The 18,343-nt window shown below is 43.7% G+C and overlaps 1 protein-coding gene across 6 annotated transcripts; it reads left to right on the forward strand.

Annotated features, from left to right (window-relative positions):
* The first annotated feature begins 67 nt into the window (after positions 1-67).
* LOC148849542 (glutamate receptor 3.2-like) lies at positions 68-6,020 on the forward strand. Of its 6 annotated transcripts, none has more exons than XM_088952459.1 (7): positions 68-195; positions 1,568-1,854; positions 2,017-3,359; positions 3,455-3,732; positions 4,108-4,139; positions 4,238-4,632; positions 5,318-6,020. In XM_088952459.1, the coding sequence occupies exons 2-7, from the start codon at positions 1,605-1,607 to the stop codon at positions 5,792-5,794; spliced, it is 2,775 nt and encodes a 924-aa protein (XP_088808585.1). In that variant the 5' UTR covers positions 68-195; positions 1,568-1,604; the 3' UTR covers positions 5,795-6,020. The 6 variants fall into 6 exon arrangements, with proteins under 6 accessions (XP_088808585.1, XP_088808580.1, XP_088808579.1 ...); XM_088952454.1 differs by lacking the exon at positions 68-195 and adding an exon at positions 414-809; XM_088952453.1 differs by lacking the exon at positions 68-195 and adding an exon at positions 428-751.
* Positions 6,021-18,343: the final 12,323 nt, after the last annotated feature.

The raw sequence follows: 18,343 nt of genomic DNA on the forward strand, positions 1-18,343 counted from the left end.
CCATGAGAATTTGCTTTTGCAAAATAAGCATTTAAAAGCAGTAATAATGTTAACAAGGAACTGCTTGAATATAGACAAAAGAAAGGTAAAATATCTTCAGATTTTCCGAGGCATATGGATACAATGGCCCGTTGGTTGCTGATCCGTCCTTATTCATGGTGGAGTCTTCGTTGGGTGGATTATAATTTGTAGCAGGTATTTTGTCTCAGAGGATCAAATCAGAATACCCAATTTAACGGTTTCAACTTTTCAACCACGATTTTTCCCCCTTTAAGATTTAAACTCTCCTAATCCTCCCACATCTGAGACTGAAGACAAATGAAGAAAACGATAGCAACCTAAAAGAAACGGCATTCACAAAAGTTCCCTTCATCCATTACGAATGAAAACAAAATTTTGAAATAACCCAGTGCAACATAATTAATGCATTTGCAGAGTCTTGAGCCTTTCCTTCCCTATTATCTCTATAATATTAGAGACCCAATAATAATCTCCACAGCCATCTTTAATTCATTCATATTCTCTGACACCTTGCGTCTCCATTCATCGTCCTCATCACCATCATACCCACTACCATAGTCATTGTCATAATCATGTCCCATATCAGAGATAGTGCTCTTCCGACACCCTCCTGGCTCCTACTCAAATTCCTTAACCTCCTCTCTCCATATCTCTTGTGATCTTTTCAGTTTCTACGATTCCCTTGTTAACAGGGGACTGCCACAGCTATACTGCTAGCACAAAACTAGTGGTAAGTGGAAGAAACCAACCGACGAAGTTTCCTTCAGCATCAGCATAGGGAACATAGAGTATTCTCTTTTTCTCTTTGTTGAAGTATTCTCATTTTTTTTTTAAATGGGAAGTAATCACTGCTAAGCCAAGTTGTTATTTCCTTTTCATATGAAATTTAGAACTTTTCTCTCTCGTGGCTGTGGGGGGGTGGGGTAGGGTTTTCTTTTTTTAATATTTTTATTCCTTTTCAGGAACAAGCATCTTTCAACCCTGCCGAGCTAAATGAATCCTTTCATGTTTCTTGATAGAAAGTTGTTTGTAATACTGCTTTCTTGTTTCTCAAAATAAGATCTTGTGTGCAATACTGATTTCTTCCCTCTGAGGTGTTTCCGTACGTTGTTCTACGGGGAAAGAACTTGGTTTCCTCTTTGTTGCACAGAGGTTTCATTAAATATGTATTTTTTTTTTAATTTATGGCGTTGTTTTATTTAACAGTTCTGCGTTTTTCCTTCCCCTGTTTCTCTGCTTCTGGGTATTGGACTTTGATGAGTAAAAACATTTTGTTTTTTCATGAGTGCTTGTGTAGCACCGAATTAAGGTTTCTGCCATCTTTTTTTTTTTTCTTTTATTTCCTCTTGTAACAACAGATTTCTGTTTCTGTTGCTCAGAGTCTCTCTGTGTGTATACATGTTCTAATTCTAATTTCTTAGATTTCTGGGACTAGAGATGATTCCTAATTCCCATAAGCTTTGCATTTTAAATTGGTGCATGGGTTGTCACTCCTTTGTTTTTTCTCTTCATTTGGATAATTGATACTGCACAGTTCTGTAAACAGGGTGGGATAATTTGGTTCTTCGTCATTTTGTCCCATCATGAACCTGGTTTGGCTTTTACTACTGCCAATCCTCTACTTTGCCTTGTTTTCTGATGGCGGTTCAAGACCTGCCTCTGTGAACATCGGAGCTATTTTCACCTTTGATACCATAAATGGAAAAGTTGCAAGGATTGCAATGAAGGCTGCCGTGGATGATGTGAATTCTGATCTCAGCATTCTTGGTGGAAGCAAACTGGCTCTTACATTCCATGACTCCAACTATAGTGGACTTTTTGGCATAATTGGAGGTACTTTGTGAATTGAATGTCTCTTCTCTATTCTTCTGTTAATTTCTCCTTCACTTGCTTTTTGCATTGCCATATCTTGTGGACTCTCACCATATTTACAGTTGGTCTTGCATAGATTACATTATCTAATCCTTGTAATTCTAATTTGGTTACTTGTCACAGCTCTACAATACATGGAGGCAGATACTGTGGCCATTATTGGTCCTCAGCATCCTGTTATGGCCCATGTACTCTCACATCTAGCAAATGAACTTCAAGTCCCTCTGCTATCATTCACGGCCCTAGATCCTACCCTCTCTGCTCTCCAGTATCCCTTCTTTCTGCAAACTGCTCCCAATGATCTGTTCCTAATGTCTGCAATCGCAGATATGGTGAGTTACTATGGTTGGAGAGACGTAATTGCAGTCTTCACTGATGATGATGGTGGCCGAAATGGCGTAGCTGCACTAGGTGATAAACTTGCAGAGAGACGCTGCAGAATTTCTTATAAAGCTGCACTTCCCCCTGACCCTGGAGCTAGTCGGAGTGGAGTTACAGATATATTGATTAAGGTGGCATTAATGGAGTCCAGGGTGATTATTTTAATAACTTATGCCAAATCAGGTGAATTGGTCTTTGATGTAGCCCACTATCTTGGAATGATGGGGAACGGTTATGTGTGGATAGCCACTACTTGGCTCTCTACTGTTTTGGATTCAACCTCTCCACTTCCTCCAGCAAAGAGAGATTCTATTCAAGGAGTTCTCACATTACGCCCACACACACCAGATTCAGAGAAGAAAAGAGCTTTCGTTTCTAGGTGGAATCAGATCAGTGATGGCTCTATTGGGTTGAATCCTTATGGTTTATATGCCTATGATACTGTATTGATGATAGCTCATGCAGTTAAGGCATTTTTTTATCAAGGTGGTACCATTTCATTCTCCAATAATTCAATATTAAGTGATTTTTCAGGAGGGACTCTAAACCTTAAAGCAATGAACATTTTTGATGGAGGGAAACAATTTCTGAACAATATATTACAGACCAATATGACAGGCCTGACTGGACCAATTCGGTTTAACTCAGATAGGTCCCTTATTAATCCTGCATTTGACATCATTAATGTGATTGGAACTGGATTTCGACAGATTGGGTACTGGTCTAATTATTCCGGGCTGTCAGTTGTGCCACCTGAGATACTCTATGCAAAGCCACCCAACCGCTCAAGTTCAAACCAAAAACTAAATAATCCAATCTGGCCAGGAGATACAACAACAAAGCCACGTGGGTGGGTTTTCCCAAACAATGGGAGACAATTGAGAATTGGCATTCCCAAAAGAGTTAGTTTTCAGGAATTTGTTTCACAAGTACCAGGTACAGATATGGTCAAGGGCTACTGCATAGATGTATTTCTTGCAGCCATAAACTTGCTGCCATATGCTGTTCCATATAGGTTTGTTCCCTATGGAGATGGTTTGGAGAATCCAAACTATAATGAGTTTGTGCGTTTGATTACAACAGATGTGAGTACTAGCACTCTAATAACATCCACTACAAAATTATAAAGGTAAAGTGGTGCATGCTATTTACTGATTTCATTTATTTTTCATCTGTACAGTTCTTTGATGCTGTTATAGGTGATATTGCAATTGTCACAAACAGAACAAAGATTGTGGATTTTACACAGCCATATATTGAGTCAGGGCTAGTTGTAGTGGCCCCAATGAGGAAGCTAAACTCAAGTGCTTGGGCTTTCCTTCGCCCATTCACTCCAATGATGTGGGCTGTAACAGCAGCTTTTTTCCTTGCTGTGGGAGTAGTTATCTGGATTCTGGAACATAGAATGAATGATGAATTCCGGGGACCACCTAGAAAACAAGCTGTTACAATTCTGTGGTAACTACTTAAGAATCTCTTCAATTTTTATGTTAAATCAAAATACCCCTAACATCTTACTTTATGATTGAATGTGTAAAAAAGATGGATATTTAACAAATCAACTTGGTTTCATACAGAACCCATTGGGTAATCATTGTGAACTGGAGAACTTAATTTAGTTTTGGTAATTGTGGATGGATCTGTAAAAAAGTACTCAACCTGCAGTCTGTCATTATGTGCACCCAATGTCCCAAGATTGTCTGGAGATCATAAATTGGATATTAGTACTCAGACATGATTTTCAAGTAATGCATGCATTTCTTTTTGGAATGGTGCACTCCTATGACACCATGTGTAGCACATCTAACACGCCCTTCTGTTCTCAACCTGCAGGTTCAGCTTCTCAACTTTGTTTTTTGCTCATAGTAAGTGAAACTATATGAAGATTAATTCTAGGTCCTTAAAAGGAGTTTGATGTTTGTATAGACATTTTTATCTAGTTGAGATTTCATGATTTCTTTAGGAGAGAACACAGTTAGCACTCTTGGACGCTCAGTGTTGCTCATATGGCTATTTGTGGTTCTTATAATCAACTCAAGCTACACCGCAAGTCTAACATCAATCCTCACAGTTCAACAGCTCTCTTCACCAATTAAAGGAATTGAAAGCTTGATAACAAGTACAGAACCTATTGGTTTCCAAGTAGGGTCCTTTGCTGAAAACTATTTGATTGAAGAGCTCAACATCCCTAAATCTAGACTTGTTGCTCTTGGGTCACCAGAACAGTATGCCATAGCCCTTGAGAAGGGGAAAGTTGCAGCTGTAGTAGACGAGCGTTCATATGCAGAGCTATTCCTCTCAAATCAGTGCAAGTTCTCAATAGTAGGCGAGGAATTTACCAAAAGCGGATGGGGATTTGTAAGTATCTACTTAGCAAGAACAATCAAAGTTATTTTGGATCCATGGATGAATACCTGTTTACATAAGATAAAGGTCTTGTTTTCAGTGTCTGACCAAGGGGAATTTAATTTGATAATCACTCAGTTAATTTACAGTAAGTTGCAATAAGATCAAATGGTATTACTACAAAATCAAATAGGGAACCAGGAAAACAGAGATAACTCAGCATCAAACCAGAAAAGATTATAGGCCTATATCTTAAAAGACGATTTTTTTTTAACAATAACTGAACAGAGGAAGATTTGTTGTCATAAATATTCTTTGTATTCTTGATCACAAGTTCTGTACTTTTAATATGTTCTCTTCCAGTTTAATATGCCTGTATAGGCAGGCCCAGACATTGGACCTCCCAGATAACCCAGTCAAAATGCATATTTGGGTATGATGCTGGTGCTAGTATCCAAGTTATAGGCTAAACTTTTTTTTCAGAAAAGAGTAACTGTATTAAAACTAAGAATTGAAATGTACAAGGGGGGATGTGGATAACAAAAAGATCACTCCTCCCCCATCTCAAGGAGGAATTCTTACCACTAAACTACAGCCACAACCCACAAATTGGTTAGTATATAGGCTGAACTCAAGCCAAGTTTATTTATATAGTATTTCGGTTAATATCTTTTCTTCATTTTTCATTCCTTATCAGGCATTTCCAAGAGATTCTCCCCTACCCATTGACATGTCCACTGCCATTCTCACACTATCAGAGAATGGTGATCTCCAAAGGATTCATGACAAGTGGCTGAGTAGAAAAACTTGTTCGCAGAGCACAGAGCTTGAACCTAACAGGCTTCATCTTAGGAGCTTTTGGGGCCTCTTTCTCATATGTGGCATTGCATGCTTTTTGGCACTCTTCATATACTTCATTTCGGTGGTGCGGCAGTTCAGCCAAGAGTTTAATAGTGAAGCAGATTCTTCTAGTCATGCTAGGTCACGGTCTAGACGCCTTCATTCATTCTTAGCATTTGTTGATGGGAAGGTAGATGAATCAAGGAGCAAATCCAAAACAAAACTAACGGAGAATTCACCAAATACCATTGTTGAGGAAGATGAACAGAGAAGAGGATACAAGAGAAAACAAATGGAGGCATCTGCAAACAGCAGCGTCGATGACTATACTTAGCTTAACAAACAAACTTAATCTTAGATTGATTTTCCTGCAAACCACAACATCTTTTGATACCTCTAGTTTTCATATATTCTTGTAATTACATCCATATGTTCAGGGATTTTTCCCTTCAAGCAAACTACATTCAGTTTTTGACATTGTTAGTGGGTTACTCGGTATATGTTCAGTGGTGTATATTCAATTCTATTGCAACAGTGGAAACATTAAGAAATTTTCAAAACGTGCATATATCTTCAAAGCCCACCATTAATGATTTGAGCAAGGATATTTCAAGACCTTTGCTACTGTTTATACTAATTTGGTGTGTGCAGATTATGATCTAAGAGATTTTATTCATCATTGTCAGCCTATACCCAAGTAGATGGGATTTCATCATTAGTTTTATCAATGAACATGTTCATAGTCTCCAAATCTATTCAAGCTCTCCTCGTGAATAATTCAACAACGATGATGAAAACTGTGGTTCTAATGAATCTATTGACTATAATTTGTAATACTTTGATTTGTTTTGGACCTTTGTATTGGCTTCATAGTTATGTAATTTTGAATTCCCTCTAGCCTCTATGGATATGTTCTCATCTATAACTGTTTTGTGCGCTAACCCTTCTTTTCAAACTTATTAAAATAATGCGTGTCATTAGTGGCAATCATAATGCTTTCAGTCACTGCAGAATATGAAAACAGTCTATAACTGAGGCTTGGCCAGAACTCCATAGGGATCTCTGTTGGGTTGATTGCCCCCCACCCGTGTCTCTTCAACCATTCTTCGTTGAGAGTGGCCAGGATTGATGTTGCTAAACTGCAACTCAGTTTTAATGGGAACCCAACAACAAAAAAAAAAAAAAAAAAACTCTAGTGGATAAAGAAAAGTTGGCTGAATTGTTCTAAAAGGATCCGAAGGCAAGGCCAAAGGCCTAGGGGCAGAGCTAGGAAATTTTCATGAGGGGGCCAAAACCTAAGATGAATTGGGGGTGGGGTGAGGAATAAATATGGATGGTGATAGGGGGGCCAAATTGGAGTGGTGGGAGGGGGAAATGTACATGAAAAAGTATATCACAAGTGAGGATTTTTGGTACCATAGGGGGCATATCTCCCCTGGGTTCCCCCCGGCTCCGCCTCTTGATGAACCTACAATTTATCTATATTTTATGAGGTTTTTGCATGAAATTTTATGCTGGTTTTATTAATCTTTGCCTTAATTTAGCTTGATTGCAAAAAAGATTTCAGGGGGAGCCAAATCAACAAAAAGAAGGCAAAAGCAAGAAAAGAAAACCTAAAATTTATCAAGTTCAGCCCGGCCCAGCCATGAGAGCAAGAGAATTTCATTCGGCCCAAGAAGAGTAAGTGAAACTCTTTGGAAAATCCAAGGGAAGAAGCCTAGCAAGAAGGAAATTTCGGCCCAGCCCATTTTTAGCCCAAATAACAGCCTAGAGTGTAGCCCACTTGAGCTCAAAAGCAAGCTAAGTTGTAGCCCAAAGGGAGTTAGGGGCGGCAACTTCTAGGAGTTTCTTGAAGAGAAGGAGGGAGCACTCTAGAAAGTTCATGAGGGGTGTAATACACCCCATTCTAGAGGCTTCAAGAAGGGGCAATAGCCCCCTTGAAAAACTATATAAGGAGGCCTCCAGGAGGGGAGAAAGTTGTTCAATTGCTTGAGAGGAAGGCTCTCCCACTCTTAGAGGTTCGGCCACCTTGAGAGAAGAGAAGAGAAGAATGCTAGGCGCAAGGAAGAAGAAGAAGAAGGGCTGAAGGAAGTTCAAGACAAGCAAGCTAGAAGAAGAAGGTGAGTTCGAATTGAGAGTTTGTGATTCAAAGATCTTCTGTAATAAATCATTTGTAGTTTCATTCTCTTTTGATTTGAATTCAGTTTCTCAGTTATATATTCTTTCTTCTTTCTCCTTGTTTCCATTCTTCCTTTATGTATTTCAGCTTGTAAAATTTCAATTCAGCAATCTAATTCTTTTTTATTCATTCAAATGGTCATGCATTGTATTTGAAGTTTCTTGAATAAGGGTGTGATTGTAGATTAATTCGGCCAACTAACTTTCAAAACTCATATCTGAATTCTCATATCTGAGATTGCAAGATCTGAATTGCTTGAAAGAGAATTCAGATCTGCAATTTTCAGATTGGGCGAATTAATCTACAGCTTGGAATTCCTAGAGTGCTTGAGAGAGACTCTAGGAATTCAGATCTACTATTCAAGAACTGAATTGAGTGCAAGGTTAGAGATAACTTGCACAATTCAGTTGGTGATCAATTCAGATTTGAATTGATGCCTTAGAAGTGTTTGAAGAAATGCATGCATGGGGATTAGATTCTTGCTAGAGATAGAAGAACCGTCACTCATGCATAGGATGAACATGCACTTGAGAGAGGTTGTTCATGACCTTGGGGTTTTACCAAACCAAGGCTCAATCATGATTCATTCGAATGATCCAAATTGATAGATTGCTGAATTCTGAGATTGACATTTACTGCTTACTCTTCTAACGTGAATTGAAGGCAATTGGGCCAATGATTTAGATAGATTTTAATTTAGGATTTCTTAGCTTTCATTAGAGTTTTGATTTATTTGTTGATCAAATAAGAAGTGCTCAATTTAGTATTGGTAATTGTTTCCTAAATCCTCGTGGGAACGATACTTCACTCACTACTTTATTACTTGAACGGCTAGTGCACTTGCTAGTGTCACAATGAGCCACACATCACCTCTATTGAGGCCAAGCTATGAAAATAGGTTTGGCCTCAATAGCCTTAGACCCCATCATCAAGGCTTAGGCCCAGAGTTATTTGTAGCTTACACCTTTGGGCCTTTGCCTCAAAATGTCAAGGCTTAGTGTTGGGTAAATAATGTAAATAAGGCAGAATGGAACTTATCAATAACGCTTTCCAAACCAAATATCAATAATGTTGCAAAATTGTGAAGGCGAAGCAGAGGGTTACAAAGAAGAAAGGGTTGAGTTATGCCACTTGGTCATTCTCCTTAAAACCACATTTGCCGTCTATGGTGCAACTAGGTGATTGCAAATCGATCGCCAAGATAAAACAGTCCACATGCCACTAGTAGACATGCATATCAGACCTCCGTGAACCACTTAGAGATGATGTTCAGGAAAGAGACAGACAAAATAGTGAATTTGTTGGTGTAATGCTGGATCGACCACCACTCTATTTATAGTGTTCTCAATCACCCGAATGAACACAAACGTGTTTTTACAAAGAGAAGTGTCTCTTTAGAACAGTGCAATAAGGCACTTGTTCAAAGAGACATAGGGACACAGAAAGAACAAGAAAAAGAAGATAAAAAAGCATTTCAAACTAACTTTGAAATTCAAAAGTCAAAATATTTTAAACTAGTCAAAGGCAAAAAATGATCAGGTGTACACGCACCCGCACCCGCACCCTGTCCCAACCCGACTCAACTCGACTCAGCACGCACATGTGTGAAAAGCACCCCCCCACCCCCCCCCCTCACATGCATGTAGAGATATATATTGCTCTCCTATGAGTCCCTATCCATAGAGAGAGCAATCCTAGTAATATACTCAAAGTCAATTCTTTTCCCAAGAAATGTGGGACAAGAGTCTCCTACATGCAAGATGAGGGAAAGAGAGAAAAGACAAAACCAAAACAAAAGGGAGGGGGAGAAGAGATTCTTGAAATTTTAATTCTCCCTCCAACAATTCCCACAAGATTCAAAATTACAAGAAGATCGGACACCTGAGCATTATGGTGAGAGAAGTATTTATGGTGATATCTTTTGGACTTTAATCAACATTCAGGTATAACAAATAATGTTACAGAGTATGGGTAGAGTTAGGCTCCTTCAACCTTTCCCCTTTGATTGTAACTAGCTAATCTTCCAACCAACCCAACTTACCTTTCCTTGGTGGTTATTTTGTTTTGGAACATTTCATCCTTGTTCCCTTCTTGGAATCAAGAGTATTTTAGAGATTCGGGCCTTTAGAGCTCTCATAGAAGTGGCCACAATACACACTCACTTAGGTCGGTTATTTAGTGTGCACTACACACACTATTCTTAACGGATTAAGAGTCTCGCATTCACCTCCTCAAATTGCAGTAAGCACTATCTTACTTCGGTATCTATAATAGGGTGCAATTTGATAGTGCTTTCCCAAGTCATCTAGTGATTCATTTTTACCCATTTAACCTAATTTCATGTATCTTCTTTAACATAGGTTGGGTGTTCATCACTAATGATTTATGTTACAGGCTTCAACCTCATTCCTACTGATGCCTCATAAACCACATTAGAAATCTATGGCTTGGTTAACGAATCTACAAGATTCTTTTCAGACCTTACAAAATTTAGTGTGATTGTTCATTCGTTGAGGTATTGTCTTACCAATTTGTGTCTTAGGCGGATGTGCCTTCTTTTACTGTTATATGTTTTATTCTTGGCTTTGGCTATTGCTGCTTGACTATTGCAATGGAGAGATATAGATGGAACTAGCTAGGGCCAAAGTGGTATATCTGGTAGTAAGTTCCTTAACCACTCTACCTCGGACCTACCACTCTACCTCGTTCCAATCCTTAGGCAAAAGGGTCGTCTCAAGGACCTGGAGGAGTCACCTCGGGACGCTTCCAGTAGCTCGCTACAAGGCAACTCGCTACGGGATAGCTCGCTGCAAGGCAACTCGCTATTAAGTGATGCGGCGTTTTCAGGAAGCTTCTTATCTGGCAAGACTGTACCTACCAGACTACACCCATGTCTCCTGACTGATGGCGCAGTCTCTGCCAACACCAGCGGTCTGCGCCCACGTCTCTCGACAGGTGGCGGTGTGCCTGTCCTTTCCGGGTCGTGCCTTTCACTTGATTGGGTAGTACCCTACAATGGTTACCTACGTAGCCCTGACGAATAACGACTACGACAGAGGGCCAGAGACGGTTACGTCCGATTTGACAGGGCATCAGTATAAAAAGGACTCCGATCCCCAAGGGGCAAAGGTACTGAAACTTGCGCCATCTGCACTCTTAGATTTTTCTTTGCATTCTCTATAGTTCTCTCAGAGTTCTAACTTAAGCATCGGAGTGTTCCCACCGGGCGAGCTCCCCAGGAATTCTTCACTTTCCTCTTCGTCTCAGGCACCGTCCGCCGCCAGCTAGGAGCCAAGTTTCCGCCAAATAGGAATGCCCGGATCATGCAACATCATTTGGCGACGTCTGCGGGAACGCTTCAAAAAGCCATCCTCCAATCTCTGCAACTCTCAGAACTCAACATCCACGGCTTCCTCCAGCAATGCCGCACGAGGTGCAAACCAAAACGCCTTTGAGGAGCAACCCCAGCTTCCCACTGTCTACATTGGACAGTTCACTGTCCCCCTCTCTGCGGACGGAGTTCCCAGCTTGAATGTGCCTCAGACAGTGGCACCTGTGAATGTTCCACTTCCTTCCACGATTAGAACAGCCTTTACTGAACCCTCCATCATTCCTCCGGTGGCCACTCAGAACCAGCTTGAAGACTTGATGCAATGCATGCGAGCTATGCAAGCTCAAATGCAACAGCTCCAGTAGTTTCAACTCTATCAGCAGCAAGTGTTGCATCAAGTTTCCCAGTATCAATATCAACAACAGTTTTCTCCACTGCCTTAGGCCTGGTAGTCGCTCCCTCCTTGGCATCCGGCCACGCAGCAAGCCAAGCCTTGTTGTCGGAACGAACGTCCTTCTCGTTGAGGAGAGACCTCGGCATTGTCTCATGGCAGGAAAGAGAGACCAGCTACCCCTGCCTCGCAACCTGCAGTCAGGTTGAGGACCTCCTAGCCAATTAGGCCCGCATCACCTCAACATTCGCAATTTGAGCTCTCGCTTGCCGAAAACCAATTTGAGGTACTGGCTGCAGATTTGAGGCAGGGCCCCTCAGTTCGCAGCTACCAACAACAGTCTGAGCCCCTCCTTGGGCCCATCGAGCTCGGTAATACAAAGGCTAGTAGCACTAATGCCGAGCCAACAAAGAAGCAGCGGAGGCATCGCCGAGCTCGCTGAGCTACCACTCGCGACCTGCCCGAGCTCAAGGGTAAGGAAGAGGTAAGCTCGAGTGAAGTAAAAGCTACTCCACTTCTCTCAGTTCCATCCCCCTATCTCTAGAACTCCTTGTTGTTCCTATGCCCAAGGACTTTAAAGTTCCCCGGTTGGATAAGTATGACGGATCCTTCAATCCGAATGACCATGTTGATGCCTTCCAGTCCCATATGCACTTAGCGAAGGCCAGCAAGTCCTACATGTGCATGGCTTTCCCCACCACCTTCAAAGGGGTGGCCCACACATGGTACCGGAACCTTGCGCCTGGATCAATAAGGAGCTGGGCGTAGTTCGTGCAAGTCTTTACTTCTCATTTTGTCACCAGCAAGCGGTGCCCTAGAACCCAAGAGAGCCTCCTTAGCATAGTCCAGAAGGAGGGAGAGTCCATCTAGAGTTATGTCAAGCGGTTCAATGATGCTTGTTACAGATACCAGACCTGGACCCCGCAGTTTGGCTCAATGCGGCCAAGATGGGCATCACGCACAAGGAATTCAAGTGGCATGTGGATGTTAATCAGTCCAAAACTGTGACTGATTTCCTCAAGCTCGCGGATCAGTTTATAGGGATGGAGGAGGAGATCAACTAGAAAGGTTCACAGGCCCTTGGGAAAAGAAAAAGGTAAACATAGCCCTCAACTTAGGGTGATAGCAAGAAGAAGAAGGACCAACCTCGGGGGGCAAGACCAGGTCAGCCTTTCCAAGCTTCAGCGGTAGAGAGGACGGACTACATGCCCCTGAACGCGAAGTGGGCCGAGATCCTTATGGCAATCAAGGATGTCCCCGTTTGTGAAGTGGTCACCTCAGCTGAAGGCGGATCCTAGTGTAAGAAATAAAAATTTGTATTGTAATTTCCATAAAGACCATAGTCATAGTACCAAAAATTGTAAAAACCTCCGCAACGAGATAGAGGAGCTCATCCGTTGCGGATACTTAAGAAATTTTGTACAGAATAATAATAATAATAAAGTAGGTCAGCAGGGGGAGCAGAGTAGAGATGCTCCCGAATCCAACAGGCAAGCAGAGCAGCCGTAGAGAAAGCCCCCTGAAGAAAGACTAGTTCGGGGGACTATTCATGTGACTGTCGGAGGTTCAATCGTCGCGGGCTGCACCTCGGCTGCAGCTCGGACATCAGCTCGCGAGGCCTCCAGGGAAGAGCAGAATCCCCCAAAGTGGCCAAGGATGGAAGACCCGATCTTCTTCATAGAGGATATGTGCATGGGGTCCACTACCCCCACGATGACGCGCTCGTCATAAAGATAAAGATCAATGATTTTGAAATCAGGCGTGTCCTCGTCGACTCTAGCAGCTCGGAAGATATCCTATTCAAAGCAACATTTGACAAACTTTAGCTCCAAGAGAGCGATCTCAAGCCTGCAAGCACTCCATTGGTAGGTTTCAGCAGAGAGGAAGTTAGGCCCTTGGGAAGAGTCGCAATACCTATGGAGGTTGGCACCTGGCCTAGCATGGTAAGGCTCAACCATGATTTCTTGGTGGTAGTAACTCCCTCCCCATACAATGCCATAGTAGGTCAGCCCATCACCCATGCCTTACGTGCGGTGGTCTCCACCTACTATCTGGCGATGAAGTTCCCTATGGACTTCGGAGTCGGGGTGGCGCGAGGCGATCAGCTTGAGTCCCACAAGTTCTACGTTACCGCCCTCAAAGGAAAAACCAAGGTGGTAGATGACCTCAAGCTAGAGCGACCTGCGAAGCAGTGTGAGGAGCGAGCTGCACCCACAAAAGAGACTGTCTCCATCCCAGCGTCAACAGAGGACCCAGCTCGGACACTTCAGATCGGTGCTTCTATCAATGAGCCTCTGCGATCCTAACTGGTAAGTTTTTTACTTAAAAATTTAGATGTTTTTGCATGGTCCGCGGCAAAGATGCCCGGCATAGACCCTAGCATCATAATTCACAAGCTGAATACTGATCCTGTAGTTAGGCCCGTTAGATAGAAGAAACGCAACTTAGCCCCAAAGCGCTGGAGAGCAGTTAACGAGGAGGTCGAGAAGCTCCTCGTAGCTGACTTCATCAGGGAAGTCCATTACCCGATCTAGGTGGGCAACCCCATTCTGGTAAAAAAGGCTAATGGTAAGTGGCACATGTGCGTCGATTATACCAACCTGAACCGAGCTTGCCCGAAGGACTGCTTCCCACTACCCAGGATCGACCGTCTGGTGGGTGCGACCTCAAGGCATGAGTTGTTGAGATTCTTAAATGCCTATTCGGGCTACAACCAGATCAGGATGGACCCAACTGACAAAGAAAAGACTGCCTTCATAACCAAGATTGGCTTGTACTGTTACAAGGTCATGCCCTTTGGGTTAAAAAATGTTGGGGCAACCTTTCAGAGACTTGTAAATAAATTATTTGAGCCATTGATTGGTAAAAAAAACAGAATGTTATGTAGACGACATGGTCGTCAAAACCCAATTTTCACATGATTTAATACAAGACTTGCATTCAATTTTTGAAATTCTGCGTAAATTTAACATGAAATTGAACCCAAATAAGTGTGTCTTCGATGTCACCTCGGGTAAATTCCTAGGGTACATCATTAACCGGCGTGACATTGAGGCTAACTCGGACAAAATCAAGGCTATCCTAGAAATGAGACCACCCTAGAAATTGAAGGAGGTTCAGAAATTGAATGGTCGTATAACCGCTCTGAGCCGTTTCATGTCCAAATCGGCAGATCGCTGCCTGCATTTCTTTAAGGCAATAAAAAGCAAGTCTTTGAATGGACCGAAGAGTGCCAGCTTGCGTTCGATGAGCTCAAAAGGTACCTTGCCAGCATCCTAGTCTTAACCCGACCCGAAGAGGGTGATGTTTTAGAGTTGTACCTCTCAGCAAGTGACGAGGTGGTCAGCTCGGTACTAATAAGAGAAATAGATTGGGTCCAACGACCCGTCTACTATGTGAGTAAAGTGTTGCAGGGAGCAGAGACGAGGTATCCAGAGATAGAAACGCTAGCCTATGCACTAGTCATTGCAGCCCGGAAGCTCTGTCCGTACTTCCAATCTCACACTATCATCGTCTTTACCAACAAACCTATGAAGCAAGTCTTGCTCAAGCCTGAGGTCTCCGGAAGGTTGACGAAGTGGGTCATCGAGCTTAGCGAGTACGATCTCCAATACAAGCCACGAACTGCTATCAATTCCCAAGCCTTAGTAGATTTTGTCATAGAATGCACCTTTATCTCCGAAGTCCCCAGGCCGGTCGAATACGAGGCCCCCAGCTCGGGCGACCCTGAGGATCCCAAGTTGGTTGAGCTCGAGCACCGTGAAGTAGCAACCAGCGCGGCATCTCCCCTAGTTAGACCAAGCGCGAACTAGGATGAGGAGCCCTAGAAGTTCATGTAGATGGCTCGTCAAACCATCAAGGCAGCGGAGCCAGGTTTGTTCTATACGAACCAAGCGGTGTGAAACTGGAGTATGCACTACGCTTCGAGTTCACGACATCCAACAATGAAGTGGAGTACGAGGCGTTACTAGCCGGGCTGGCTCTAGCAAACGAAGTGAAAGCCAAACACATTGTCATTTGCAGTGATTCTCAGCTCGTGGTCAACTAGGTTACAGGTGAGTACGAAGCTCGTGAGCCAACCATGATCGCTTACTTAGCCAAAGTAAGAAAGGCTCAGCTCAACTTTAGTCACACTTCATCCGGCAGATCCCAAGATCAGAGAATGCTAAGGCCGATGCCCTATCCCGGTTAGCCATCACGAGTGATAACACCATGAGAACTGTGTATATAGAGAACTTACCTTGGCTTAGCATTCTCGAGGGGGCAGAGGAGGTCGCTCCCGTCATTCAAGTAGAGCCGAGCTGGATCGATCCACTCGCAAGCTTCCTACTGCATGGGACCCTCCATGCAGATCGTAATGCCACCAGAAGGGTAGAGCGTCAGGCGGCCAAATACATCATAATAGACGAACGGCTGTACCGAAGGTCTTACACGCTCCCCTATCTGCACTGCTTGCGACCTTCCGAGGCTGAGCTCGTGCTCCGCGACACTCATGAGGGCCTGTGCGGCGGACACTTGGGGGGCAGGGCCCTCGCCCAGAAAGCGCTACGACAAGGGTACTACTGGCCAACGATGAAGGCAGATGCAATCGAGCTCGTCAGAAGATGTGACAAGTGCCAGAAGCACGCTAACATCCACCATTAGCTCGCTGCCGACCTCAAGTATCTCACTAGTCTGTGGCCTTTTGCATAATGGGGGATCGATATACTCGGACCGTTTCCACTAGCGACAGGCCATAGGAGGTTCTTAGTGGTGGCAGTTGATTATTTCACTAAGTGGGTAGAAGTTGAACCTCTCGTAGCAATCAAGGCGCCAAATGTGCAGAATTTCATTTAGAAGAACATAGTGTGCCATTTCAGACTATCTTGGGTACAGATATCTGACAACGGTAAGCAGTTCAAGGACTTTAAATTCTAGAACTGGTGCCAAGACATGGGAATTCAATAGAACTTCACCTCAGTGGCACACCCTCAAGAAAACAGTCAAGCGGAAGTCACGAACAAAGCTATCCTCTGTGGACTAAAGGCACGCTTGGACCGAGCTAAGGGACTATGGGTAGACAAGCTACCTAGCATATTATGGGCTTATCGAACCACAGTAAAGATCGCAACAGGCGTGACTCCCTTCAACCTCACTTACAACACTAAAGCAGTCATCCCAGCCGAGATTGAGGTCCCCACACTATGACTAGAAGTGTATGATGACAAGGCAAATGAAGACGAGCTACGCACCAACCTCGACCTGCTTGACGAGGTACGGGACCTCGCATATGTCAGGACCACGGCCTACTAGTAGAGAGTAGCTCGGTACTATAACGCCAAGGTCAAAAAGTGGAACTTCCGCGTCGGAGACCTGGTTCTTCATAAAGTTATGGTGCCTGAGCCCGGCATTGGTAAGCTCAGGCCAAATTGGGAAGGACCCTACCGAGTAAAGCGGGTGCTAGGGGAAGGTACATACGAGCTCAAAACCCTAGAAGGGAAACAAGTACCTCGGGAATGGAACATTGTCAACTTAAGGCAATATTACCCATGATCGCCGAGCTGAGTGGACTATAAGTCGCTCCCGGAGCCTAAGGGCCAGAATGACGAGCTAACGAAGACCTCGGCGCTATAAGACCCATTTGCCTCTATGGCATGGGCAAACTCTAGGAGAGTGGACTATAAGTCACTCCCCCAACCTAAGGGCTAAAACACCGAGCTAACAAGGACCTCGGCACCAAATAAAACCTAACCGTCTCATCGGCATAGGCTAAGTATTAATACCAAAAGCGTAGGCAGCTCGGGTGTGAACCCTATGATGCATAGCTCACCTTGGTACACAAGTTGAACCCGTTAAGGGACAATCTACACCAACTTAACCCAGGTGCATGAAGGTCAGGCATATGCTTGCTATGTTGACCACCTCAGGGTGTGTTACAAAATCCCCCATGTTGGGAAGCAGTTCGGGGTAACAATGACCGAAAAACCCCACTTCGGGTGTTCAGCTCTAACAATTCAAGTGATAAAGTCACTTCGGCAAAAAGTAAAGGTCATAGGACTTAGCAAAAAAAAAGGGGGAATACTTCATTTCTAGTTTCAAAAAAAAAAAAAAAAAACTGGACCTAACAGCCCGAGAGAGGGTCCATCAAGAGAAAAAAAAGGAGATGCATAAAATCGAGTCCAGATGCCCAAGGACAACTATTCAGAAAATCCAGCCAAAGAGAAAATAAGAGCAATCGGCCTCAAGGTTCCACTGCCTCCTCGTTGTCCTCCGGAGAGTCAGGCTCCTCTTCCTTCGCCATGTCTGTTATCTCTAGGTCTAGGCCCTTCATCGTTACGCCATCAAGGTTGAGCCCGGAAAACTTCTTTCGGACTAGCCATCGGCAGAGCTTGAAACCCGAACGGTAAGACCTCGAGCCATACTTGACCTAGAGGTCCTGGAACTATGGGGATTCCTTGAATTTCTCCACCGTCTTAGCCCGCACTTCCTCCACCACGGTGTCGAAGTTTCGGGTCCGATCGTGGAGCATGGACTCCAAGCTCTAGACCTGCTTGCGAAGCAGCTCCCTCTCCACCGCTGCCCTCGAAGACTCCTCCCTGTAGCGGGCACCCTCCTCAGACAGTCGGGAAATCTGTGCCTCCTAGCCCTTGATGAGGAGTTCATGTGCCTCGCTCCCCTTCCGAGCTTAGAGGACCTCGTTCCGGGCCCGGTTGAGCTCGCGTCGAAGTTTCCACACTTCGATTTTCTGATTGACAGCTGGCAGGCCATGGCATGGTTGGCAGAGTTCAGCTACCAATAACAAAGCCGAGGTGAGTTAAAAAAGAAAAGAGAGGAGTAAGAGAAAAAGGCACTTACCACCATGTAGTGGGACGAAGTCAACCTGAAGAGCAGCTTGGGTGCATCCCAGACCAGTCCGCGATCTCCTCATTGGTGACCGCCTGCCGGCTCCTCTACAAGGCTACAAGAAAATTAGTGATGCTCTCTTCTCTTCCCTTAGTAGGGA

Source organism: Nelumbo lutea, chromosome 6, assembly GCF_056320005.1.
Source record: "Nelumbo lutea isolate HS-2025 chromosome 6, American lotus-T2T, whole genome shotgun sequence".
Classification (NCBI taxonomy): domain Eukaryota; kingdom Viridiplantae; phylum Streptophyta; class Magnoliopsida; order Proteales; family Nelumbonaceae; genus Nelumbo; species Nelumbo lutea.